The sequence below is a fragment of the Halichoerus grypus genome, chromosome 13 (genome assembly GCF_964656455.1).
Source record: "Halichoerus grypus chromosome 13, mHalGry1.hap1.1, whole genome shotgun sequence".
NCBI lineage: Eukaryota > Metazoa > Chordata > Mammalia > Carnivora > Phocidae > Halichoerus > Halichoerus grypus.
The window spans coordinates 82,104,467-82,116,643 of NC_135724.1; the positions used below are offsets into that span (position 1 = coordinate 82,104,467).

The window sequence follows — 12,177 nt, forward strand, 5'->3', positions numbered from 1 at the left end:
GCGAAAGAGGGAACACAAGCAGGGGGAGAGGGAGAGGGAGAAGCAGACTCCCCGCTGAGCAGGGAGCCCGATGCGGGGCTCGATCCCAGGACCCTGGGATCATGACCCGAGCCGAAGGCAGACGCTTAACGACTGAGCCACCCAGGCGCCCCTGCTTATTCACTATTAAAACCATTCTTTTCTAGAATTGTGGAGAGGCTTTTCTGGATTGGCAGGAGATTTTAATTTTTTTCTCCTGACGGTATCTTGGTCATCTTTGATCAGAAATGGGAGAAAGGAGGGGCACGTGGGTGGCTCAGTTGGTTAAGCAACCTGCTCTTGATCTCAGCTCAGGTCTTGATCTCAGGGTGGTGGGATTGAGCCCTGCATCGGGCTCTGTGCTGGCTGGGGATAATACTTAAAAAAAAGGGGTGGGGGTGAGAAGGAGGGCCTGGGTGGCATTGATAAGAAAACAATAGTTGTTCATGAGAACAGCTTGCCAATCAGTTGTGCAGCTGTGGGGTCTGCCTTCTACCTAATGGGCTGAAAACTTTGGTTACCAAAGTCTGAGTGTCATTGGGGCTGATTTTCACATTCTCTGGGCCAGGGTGAAAGCCAGGGGAATATTTAGGGGCCATGCTGGGACATGGACTGGGACCATGGCTAAGGAAACAGAGACAGAGACAGATTGATAACTATTAAGAGAGACCTTTTAGAGAAGAAAATTGTTTCCTTATCCCCCCCGCCCCCAAAAAAAGAGTTTTCTCAAAGAAACTGAAGCAGAGAGAACATAACCTCTGTTTGGGCATTCGAGTATGGACAGTGCTTCCCAGCACACTTAAGATAAGATCCCAACCCTCTTTCCAGGCCCTGTAGGATCTGACAGAGTTAAGTACGTGCTGTGTTTGAGAGCATGGAATCTGGAGCCACCACCTCATTCCAATTCAGAGCTGCCCAGCTGAGACCTTCCCCACTTCCTGGTCCACAAAATCAAGAGCACAAAAACAAGGTTGTTTTACACCCACTAAGTATTGGGTTTGTCATGCGGCCATAGTAACTGACATATATGCATTGTTTCATTTAATAGGAAGATCTGTTGTTATCCCCGTTTTATAGAGGAGGAAACCAAGGCACAGAGGAATTAACCTCTATTGGGCATTCAGATGGAGATGGTGAGGGAGAAAGAGGTGCCAAGGATGGCCACAACTTCTAGTTTTGCAGAAAGGGATGGATGGGTGGCCTTTCCTAAGGCAGGAACCACTGGGGGAGGGCAAGGTGAAGTTGCTGGAGGATGTGTGTTTTCTCCTGGACACGTTGAGTTTTAGGGACCCAAAGGGAATGTCAGGTGAGCAGTTAGCTAAGCGAGTCTAGGTCTCAGAGGAGCGAACTGGGCTGCAGAGAGAGTTGTGGGCATCAACCCAGAGATCAAGAAGAGTCCCATGCTCTCCTGACTAAGCACACCAGGTGCTCCTAAAATTAAACATTTTAAGATGAACTATTCAGTGGCATTTAGTACATTCACAATGTTGTGCAACTACCACCTCCATCTAGTTCCAAAATATTGCCATCTCTCCAAAATAAAACCTGTACCCATGAAGCAGTATTTCCCCATCCCCCCACGACACACTTTTATCCAGCACCTTCCCTGTGTCCGGCTCTGTTCTATGCACTTTATCTCCATGTACTCACTGAATTCTCATGACAATCCCAGGAGGCCAGCGTTCTTATTATTATCCCCATTTTACAGATGAGAAACTGTCCCTCAGAAAATCTGACCTGCTCTAGCTAAACAGCTGGTTGGATAATGCAAATAAAAGACAATTATTGAGGATCTGCTATGTATGGGGCCTGAGCCAAGTCACGGGGCACCCACCCGTGAATCAAATACAGTCCTGATGCTGAAATTGCTTCTGATCTAGCAGGAAAGACGAAGGTTGGACAGTTATAAATTAATTCAGTAAGTAACGACAAGACTGAAAAATGCTGGGAAGGAATCCTATGTGGGACAGTGGGGCTGAGGTGAGGGAAGGGAGGTCATCTGGAGAGGTTAAACTAAGGCCTGGAGGAAGAGGAGGAGTAGCTAGAAGGAGGACATTCTAACACAAAATATATTCCAGGCAGTGGGACCAGCATACCTGTGAAGGCCAGAAGTGGAAGGAAAGAGACCAGGCTGGCTGGGGAGTGACTAGTGAAGGAAAGAATGGCTTCAGATAGCTAAGGAGAGGTAAACAGGGGACTATCCCTTTGCAACAATGTTGGGGATTTCGGATTCATTTCGAAGGGCAATAGGGAGCCATGGATGGCTTAACACCATCCATTGAGAGTTAACTTTACAACTTCGATACTTTCAGGGCATTCTGATTTCCAAATTGGGGTGGGGGCCTTATTGAGCCTCCATGTACTGACAGTAGACGGATCGTTCTATACCTATGTGTCCCCCCAACTGGACTTTGAGCTCTTGTGAGGCAAGGACACCATATTACTCACATCTGTATCCCAGGGCACACAGCACAGGGCCCCGGGTTGAAAATAATAATATTTATTTATTTGATATTTATTAATAATAAAATTATTATTATTATTATTGGTGTAGGCACTGAATTACCCGGATGGTAATTCCTGCTTTAAGGGTTCAAAGCCAGGCTCTACCACTTTTTGTGTCTGTGACTTTGAACCAGTGACTCCCACCTTTATGAGCCTTGCTTTCCGTATTCCTAGAATGGGTATAATTACAGCACCCATCATAGAGGGCTCTAATAGAGGAGAAAGAAATGTAAAATGCTTGGCACAGCCCCAACTCAAGAATATTTAGAGCGCAGTCAAGCAGAAGTCAAGCGGCTCTTTAGTACACGGGATCGTGAGCAAGTCCGTTTAGCTCCCTGATCCTCAGTTTCCCCATCTGTAACTCGGGGAGATAAGAGGTGATAGGGTTATTGGGAAGGACCGCTGAGCTCATGCACAGGAAGCGCTCCGGACACACAAGAAAGTCGGATGCTGCTATTACCGCGGGCTCGCAGCTCTCGGACCCACCGCGCAGTTGGCAAGAACCGGGTTCCCTCAGCCGGCCGCAGCCCGGGCCGAGAGGGTGTGGCCAAGAGCGCGGGCGGGGCGATCCGTGCGCCCGCCCCTCAAGGCGAGTGGGCGGGGCGAAGCGGGGCGCCCTGGCGCGCGCGCGCGGCGGGCCCAGGTACGCGGACAAGATGGCGGCGGCAGCGGTCGACAGCGCGATGGAGGTGGTGCCGGCGCTGGCGGAGGAGGCCGCGCCCGAGGCGGCGGGCCTCAGCTGCCTCGTCAACCTGCCCGGCGAGGTGCTGGAGTACATCCTGTGCAGCGGCTCGCTGACGGCCGCCGACATCGGCCGCGTCTCCAGCACCTGCCGGCGGCTGCGCGAGCTGTGCCAGAGTAGCGGGAAGGTGTGGAAGGAGCAGTTCCGGGTGAGGTGAGCCCGCCGCCCCGCCGCCCGCGCCCCCGCCCCGCGCCCCCCGGGCCCGGGCCTGGCCGGCCCACGCCGCCGCCTCCCTGCCCGCGCGCGGACCCTCTCCCCGGAGGCCACCCCCGGACCCCTGCCCGCGGACCGACAGACAAAGGCCTCCAGGCCGCCGGCTCCCCGGGCCCCTGGGGTCCACGCCGCGCGGACCCGCCGCTGCCCAAATTGCGCATCGGGAAGCGCCCGGCAGCCGGGGGCCCGCCGTAGAGGGTGACGACGGTAGGATCGCTGCTGATCCATCCTGCGCGCTTCTTTGTGCCCGACTCGGAGCTAAAATGTTTACATGGGTCCGGCGATGCAGTGATCCTAACAGCCCTTGGAGGAAGCGGACGCAGCATTGCCCGGTTGCGGGCGGAGAGCACAGATTTCGGTGTGGGACCCCGGATGAATCTGGCCGCGGCACACTTGCCGTATGACCTTGGGGGGGTAGCGACTTCCCTTTCTTTTGAGCCTCATTCGTCGAGTTTACACGGTGATAATCAGACCTACCTTTTACTGTGGTTATTAAATGAGATGATGTGTAAGGAGCATTTATTTACACAGGGCCCGGCCCTTGGGAGGCGCGCGATCAATGTTAGCAGCCCTTGTCGTCACTATTATTGTTGTTGCAACTGTCCCCATTTTATAGATGGGGAGTGGAGACGGAGCATTCCTACTGCTACGCCAAGGTCACGCCGCGAGCTGCGTGCCGGGTGGAGATTTGAACTAGGGTCACCGCCAGGGCCCCTGGTGCCACTAACTGCTTTCCCTATTTCTCAAGGCTGCCTTCGATTCGTGTGTCTGCCTTTGAGTCTCCGTTAAGCTGAGAGGGTGTTTCTCTCCTTGTAGGTGGCCTTCCCTTATGAAACACTACAGCCCCACCGACTACGTCAATTGGTTGGAGGAGTATAAAGTTCGGCAAAAAGCTGGGTTAGAAGCCCGGAAGATTGTAGCCTCATTCTCAAAGAGGTTCTTTTCAGAGCACGTAAGGATCCGTTGATGTAGCTCCCCGCTTTTGCCTGCTAGTGGTGTGTGTCTGGGTCTGTAGGCATTAGCTCATCCAGCTTTCTGATACTCCTTTTTCAGTTCTCTCACAATCCCTGACTCACTTAGATGGCCGCAAGAGTCATTGTGTCCTTTTCCTCCCATCCAACAACACGAAGCCATTTGTCCCTGCCAGCTTTACTTTTCTAAAGCCAGAGAGAGGATGGGGGTGGAGAGGGAGGGAGGGACCCGCAGCACAATGTAGAGGGAATCCAGATCAGCATTATTTTTCCTGGAGGAGGCTAAACATATTTTTCACAGCCCCCGCTTGAGTTAGGGGATCATCAGTGATCGAACACTACAGATTTCGTTTGCCCAGTTGTTTTCCCAGAAGGGTTGACAAAATTAATACGGTTTTTCTTCTCTGGCTTTGCAAGTTCTAACTAACCACTAGTGATAGCATTGTTTCTTAAGGTAACAGAGGATTGGAAGCTATCTGCAAATCAGAAGTATTACTACCTCAGTTAAATTATCTTGCATTCATTATCCCTGAAAAGTTTTTTTTTTTAATGTTGCTGAAATGCGTGGGTTTTTGTAGTAGTTTTGTTTCCCCACAAAGCGTCTCAGAAGTTTCTATATTAGGTCATGATTCTTAACTTTTTGTAATTCCGGGAAGTAGTTCACACTAATATTTTAAATTTTTCTTTCTCTCTTTTTTTTTAAGATATCATTTATTTGACAGAGAGATAGAGCCAGAGAGCACAAACGAGTGAATGGCAGAGGGAGAGGGAGAAGCAGGCTCCCTACTGAGCAGGGAGCCCGATGCGATGCGGGGCTCCATCCCAGGACCCTGGGATCATGACCTGAGCCGAAGGCAGATGCTTAACTGACTGAGCCACCTAGGCACCCCTTAAATTTACTTCTGATTGAGGGCCTAGAAATAGAGCCAGTCTGATTGGGTTTGGGGTTTTTTGTTTGTTTTAAGTAAACTGTATGCCCAGTGTGGAGCCTGAACTTAGGACCCTGTGAGATCAAGAGTCGCATGCTCTACTGAGTGAGCCAGCCAGGTGCCTCTGATTTATTTTACTATCCTGGTTTACTGAAGATTAATTCCTCTTTTCTTACTTTCTTCCTTAAGATTTTTTTTTTTTTTTTAGATTTTATTTATTTATTTGACAGAGACACAGCGAGAGAGGGAACACAAACAAGGAGTGAGAGAGGGAGAAGCAGGCTTCCTTGGAGCAGGGTGCCTGATGAGGGGCTTGATCCCAGGACCCCGGGATCATAACCTGAGCCGAAGGCAGACGCTTAACGACTGAGCCACCCAGGCGCCCCAAGATTTTATTTTTAAGTAATTTCTACACTCAATGTGGGGCTTGAACTTACAACCATAAGATCAAGAGTTGTATGCTCTCCTGACTGGGCTAGCAAGGCACCCTGATTAATTCCTATTTTCTAATTTTAATTAATATTACTAAATGGAGTTCATACATGTGAATTGTTTTCAAGACTTTTCAAGTTTTGAAAGGGAAAATTTGAACTTTGGACAAATTTGAACTTACTCCCCTGTGGGGAATAAAACTAGATATACCCCATGTAATTCATTTCTTCCTTCCAGTCTGTCTGTCTTTCTCTTTCTTTCTCTCTCTCTTTCTCCCTCTCTCTCTTTCTTTCTTTTTTTCTTTCAGATTTTATTTATTTATTTAAGAGAGAAAGAGAGAGCAGGAGCCAGCAAAGAGAGCAAGCAGGCGGTTGGCGGGAGCAGGGATGACACAAGCTAATTCCGGACTAAGCGCAGACCCGGACGCGGGTCTTGATCTCAGGACCCTGAGATCATGACCTGAGCCGAAATCAAGAGTGGGACGCTTAACTGACTGAGGAGCCCCTAGTGTAATTCATTTCTATAAATAAATTTTTGTTGATACTAAGATGGACAGAATTTATGTTCTATTCTGGATAAGCCATGCCCTGGCCAAAAGCATTCATATCAAGTTTTAAAACTGGTGCAGATGTGATTGTGCACACATATGTTTGGGTGCTAGATGTATTTGATGCACTTGGTCATGGGCTACTAATTTGCATCCTGTTTCTAGTCCAGCTGGTTTTGTGTGCATTTTTAACAGCCTGTGTGTTTGTCTAATAATGATGAATTATGGTATTTTTTCCTTAGCTCCCTCTTTCCCTGTACCACTGCCTAATTAGAAATATGTCAAGGACTTTGAATATAGCAGGAATAGACTTAAGATTGATCTGTGGGCGGATGATTACTTTGGCTCAGGACCCTTATATTCGTGTGTTCTCTGCATGCACACAGGTTGACATGAAATTTCCTGGCTACTTTCAAAACAAAATGGGAGAAGTAATAGAATTTTAAAGCTTATTGGTACCACCACCTCAATTTACAGAGGAGAAAATAGGCCCAGTGGGTTAAGTGAGTTGCCCAAAGTACTAGGCTTCTCTCTGGTCCTCTGCTCCTACCTGAGTACAGCATAAATTGCATGAAATCACTGTTGTAAATTACGATATTTTGTATTTCTAATCCTTGTTTCAGAGCTATTTTTCTTCACATTAGAACTCTGAGTAATTTCAGAAATTCCAGACTATGAAAATATAATTAATTTACAACTGGGGCTGTAGGATCTGAACAAATTATTGTTACTCCACATGTTACTTTCCACCCATGGTGGGTGGTGCAGGATAGTGTAGGACAGCTGTTACCACTTCCATGCACATGAGCATCTTTGTTTGCAACTCAGATTTGTGTGTGAGAGTGACAGATTATTGCCTGTTATTGAGGCCTGTTTGTATATGTCTTCTTCATAGGTCCCTTGTAACGGTTTTAGTGACATTGAGAATCTTGAGGGACCAGAGATATTTTTTGAGGATGAATTGGTGTGTATCCTAAATATGGAAGGAAGGTAAGTCATACGTTTTAGCAGGGATTGTTTTTTGTTCATTCTAATAATGCCCAGAATTAACTGCTGTAATTTGTATGGGGCTCAACCCTGGGATCTGTTTTCCAAATATTTCATGTCTTGCCATCGATATATTTTTGAAAAATTCTGTGTAAGTAATGTAAATACACTGAGACAATTGATATTTAAAGAAACCTTGCAAAAATCCTTTTGGAAGGAAAAGAGAATTAGTATTTATTCCTGGTATGGGTCAAACACTGTGCTCGGCACTCGTATCTGTTACGTCATTTAGTAATATAAACTACCCTTCCTTTATGACCTTTCCACCTACCATCACCAAATTTGTCTGTTATGGATTGAATTTTTTTCTTAATTTCTTAGGCATGTTTTAATTTAATGGAGGATTTTCTTATGATTTCTGAATTTTGTTAAGAAATGATCTTACTTTGGCCATGAACATTATTGGTATCTGATTGAACCTTTCCTTTATCTCTCCTGATCAAGAAGAATCCATCGTCTCTTGTTTGTTGTTTAAAATTTTTTATGCCTCATATGTTCTGCTGTGAAGGTTAATTTCCAGTTTACCTAAAAGATGACTTGGCTTCCAGTTTAACATACCTATGAAAAAGATTTTCTGCCCTAAAAGTTCTGGAAACTATTAGTGATAGAAGATAAGAAGGCTAGCTTAGCATCTTCCTTAGAGCTTATTGTGCGATAGCTCACGAACAAGGCATAGGATATTTTTCTTGTTTTTAAAGGGGTTTAGGAGAGAGAACTATCTATCAGGAACAACTGTAGGGGAGAGGTAAGATGTGCCACTATTCTAGGCCTTGGATGAGTTCAGATGCAGAGGTCATTTTTCTGTTTCTATTTTGGTTTATCTATAAATGAATTGAAGTATGATCTAATAGTCAGTATTGTGCAGCCTTAAAAATAAAAGCTGACCTGTTTTTTTTACATATGTGTGAGTATACTTTCAAATACTAAACATAATGTCATATATACTAAGTTTATTGGTTGTTTTAGTTTTGATTTGATATTGAGTGCAGACTTTATTTTTTCTTGCTTATGCTGTTTCTCCATTCCTCCCCACTCCCTCCATTTGCATTGGCTTTCCCTGCCCCACCCCTGTAATTAATGAAGACCGCTTAGCCTATGTTCTAACGTGCTGATACACATCGATATATATGGGGGTGGAGGGAGATCATTTATTTCACAGAATTGTGATCATAAAATAGGTGCTTTTCTGTATCTTTTTTTTTTTTCATTTAGCATTACCTTGTGGAAATCTAATCAACTGATAAAAAGTCAAATTCATTTTATTAATGGCTGTATACTCTTTTACAGTACATACTGTAATTTATTTAACTATCCCACTGTTGCTGAGTAACCACTTTCTTCTCCATCTTATGTTATTGTGGAGGGTGATGTTTTTTGTGGTCTCATTTCTAAGTAATAGGTTCCTGGGAATGAGCGTCTGAGGTCAGACTATAGAATGTTATCGAAAAACATAAAAGATAGCATGTCCTTGACTGGGGAGACTTACTGTTACAAAAATGTCATTCTTCTAAAATTAACACATAACCCTAGTGCCATTCCAATTAGGATCCAAAAAGAGTTTTGGGACAGGAGTTTTTTTGCTTTAATTGGATAATATTGTCATAAAATATGTCAAGAAGAATAAATTCACTAGATGAGCCAGAAAAAAACAATTTTTAAATGATCACATTGTAAAACTTGCATCACTAGGTAATAGGACATAGATGAAGCTAGCTGTAACTGAAACAATGTTTAAATAGGAGTTGAGAGCTACATCAGTGACAAAGAATAATTCAGAAACGTGTCCCAGCATAAAAGATAATTTAATATATTTAAAGTCAGAGGGAAAAAGGTGGCCTATTTAATGGTTGTTATTGGAAATAGCTGAATGTTCATCTGGAAGAAAGTAAAACTGACATGATGTACAAAAATTAAGTTCCAAAAGATTAAATAACCTAAATTTTAAAATTACCACAATGAAAATCCATTAATAAAATAGCAGACTTTGTGTCTTATCTAGGGAGACCTACTTAACTAAGATTAATGAGACCGAAGCAATACAAGAATATAGACGGAGTTTTGCAATAAAAAATAAACTTCCTTTTGACCAAAGAAACTATAAAGAACGTTAATAGAATTCTTAAAATTTCTAAGAAGAAATTGAAAAAGATGCAAAAGAGGAGGACATTCACAGAAGAGCAGATCCAAAGGGCTGAGAATCCTATAGATCTTTAAATTCACTCTGCAAAGAAATGTTAAATAACAACGAAATACTGATTTTTTTTTTACTTAGATTGGCAAACATGACAATATGCACAGCCAGTTAAAAAAAAGCATAGTTATAGTCTTTTTAAAAATGAGTGTCACAGATATGTCACCTCTTCGCCTGACACACATTTTGAGCCTAAGACAGGGTTATTTTTAAATGAGAGGGAATACTTATATTTGTAAATAGTTTGGGATGCTGGTGTTCTTGAAGGACCCTGTTTGTATTCATTCCTGGCAAATGCTTATTGTGCAAATATGGAAAGCATAGGAAGGAAGGATAGTTTTCCATAAATGCTGAAGCACCAATCTCTGGATATTTGAAAACAGATTGCATTTATGGTGTTCTGTGTGATCTTTAAAAAGAGTACATCTACAGTAAAGATTTGAAACAAGATATTAAAAATGGCATACGCTGTACCTGAGAAAATGACCCAGAGTGACCATCACTGAGACATATTTCAGTAAACCTACTGGATTTTAAAGACAGAAAAGTCTTTTGGGCATCCAACCAAAAAAGATGAAGTCACTTATAAGGTTAAGAGAATCAGAATATCATCAGACTTTTCAACAATTGCTCTATGTCAGAGGGAAAAAGAGTAATATATTTAAGATGCTCAAGGATCAGAAATGTCAGCCAAGGATTTCTATATCCAGCCAAACTGACTTCCAAGTATAAAGGCTGCAGACAAACTTACCAACTTGCGAGGACTCCGGGACTTTTGAGCCCTTCGTGAGAAATGTGCTAGAAAATGAGCTTCAAACAACCAAAACAACCAGAGAGACACTGACACAGGACAATGGTGAGCATTAAATACGTATTTACTTGTAGAATTAAATCCAAGTGACAGTTAATAGGGTAAAAAGTATTGTATGTAATGGCCATAAGCCTTTTCAACATAGATCTAGTACAGTTGTTTAAAGAAATGAGCAGAGAATAGGGGAGAATGGAAACAAATATTTAGCTGTTTTCAGTACTCATCAAGGTGATGAAAATATTGGTCTTGTTATTCTGAGGCTGGGCATTTGTGTGTTTCCAAGATGTGGAATAAAGCAGACGAGTACCTAGGTGATCTAATTCATCTCTGGTATTCTAGAGAAGTGGGGTATTCTCGGAAGAAGAAAAGTTAGAGATACAAAATAGAAGATGGTAAAAACTGTTTAGTTCTGAATTTGATTTAGAAGTGTCAGTATGAATTCCTGAGATATATTTAAAAATATGTAGGGGGGTGTGTGTGGATATACACATAGATACACTAGGCTTACTATTTCTGTCCGTTGAAAAGGTCTAGAAACAATAACCAATCTAGTAGAAATGATGATCCCTAGTACCCAGATGGTGGTCTTGATATACCCTTTCCCATCAAAAGAAGCCACGATTGTGGGGAAAGGGCTGATTCTAGGTCTGATACAGGAATTGTAAAAAGATAAGTCCTGGAGCATCTTGGAAGTCTGGAACCAGATATCAGGAGAAGTACCAATATTTCATGTTGTGAGTGTTCAGGAGCCAACATGGAGAGGCTTCCATTGGCCAGAGATGTGATTTGAGCAGCAGTGTGGATAATCACTGGGATGGGTTGAAACACACCAACCGTGTGTAGCTCTGTTAGTTCATCATAATACTCAGGAACAACTAATTGTTCACCTTTGGAGGATAATAAGAATTCAAATTATTACTATTTTGAAAAACAAAAGGAAAGACACAAGCATTTGTCCTGCCTTTCCTATATATTGTGCCGTTGGGGGAATCAAATAGTGGATGAGGGGAAATTATTCCTTATAGAAATGCTCCAGCTAATAAATGAAGAAAGGATGGTGGAATTAGAATGTTACCACTTTGCAACCTCTAATGAATTAATGGACCTGGGCATTGAGGAGCAGTGGCTGCTTACATCACCGAAAGGGACAGCCAAGGCATGATTGCCTCCTGATGGAAGGACTTCCCTACCACCTGTGAAGTAGTCTTGCCAAATAAATGGAATCTGAATCTGATCAAGGGTCTACATCCAATTTACAGGAAATTCAGAAGACAGAAGAACATGTGAAACCATACCTTGTGGATGCAATCAACAAATTCCAGACTGTGGGAAACTGCAGGTCACACAACCAGGTTTCTTCAACAAATAAAGTGCAGGGGAAAGGAAAGATGGAGGGGGAGCCTGTGTGTTAAGAGACTTGAATGACCTCAAAATGGGCTAGACTAGAGTGTTCGGGGATGTACATTTGGTGAGGCAGTGATGAGCATGGAGGTGTGGGTTGTGATGGCTGTAGATGGGAGAGAGAGGGCCCTGGAGGGCTCTGGGGTGTCTGTGAAGTAGTTTCTCAGCCTGATTGGTAGGTACGAGGATGTTTGTCTTATAGTCATGCATTAAGCTTAATTCATGAAGCTGCTTATTTGTTTCATGCAGTTTTCTAGATTGACATACTTTACAACTCAAAGGTTAAAAGACTGGTAGAATCTAGCTCTGCCGATTTTCATTTACTAACTGAAGAATGAGAGTCCCTTTTTTTTTTCTTTTTAAGATTTCA

The 12,177-nt window shown here is 43.5% G+C and overlaps 1 protein-coding gene across 5 annotated transcripts in view; it reads left to right on the plus strand.

The window, feature by feature from the left end:
- The first annotated feature begins 3,136 nt into the window (after nt 1–3,136).
- Nucleotides 3,137–12,177, plus strand: part of FBXO21 (F-box protein 21) — a 46,786-nt gene continuing 37,745 nt past the window's right edge. For 2 of the 5 annotated variants that reach the window (XM_036115847.2, XM_036115848.2), the window contains exons 1-3: nt 3,137–3,418; nt 4,295–4,430; nt 7,253–7,347. In XM_036115847.2, the coding sequence (XP_035971740.1) occupies nt 3,180–3,418; nt 4,295–4,430; nt 7,253–7,347 (470 nt within the window). In that variant the 5' untranslated portion in view covers nt 3,137–3,179. Of the gene's footprint in view, nt 3,419–3,967; nt 3,987–4,294; nt 4,431–7,252; nt 7,348–9,858; nt 10,452–11,608; nt 11,746–12,177 lie in introns of those variants that run through there. The other 3 variants (XM_078060923.1, XM_078060925.1, XM_078060924.1) reach the window with 3 other exon arrangements.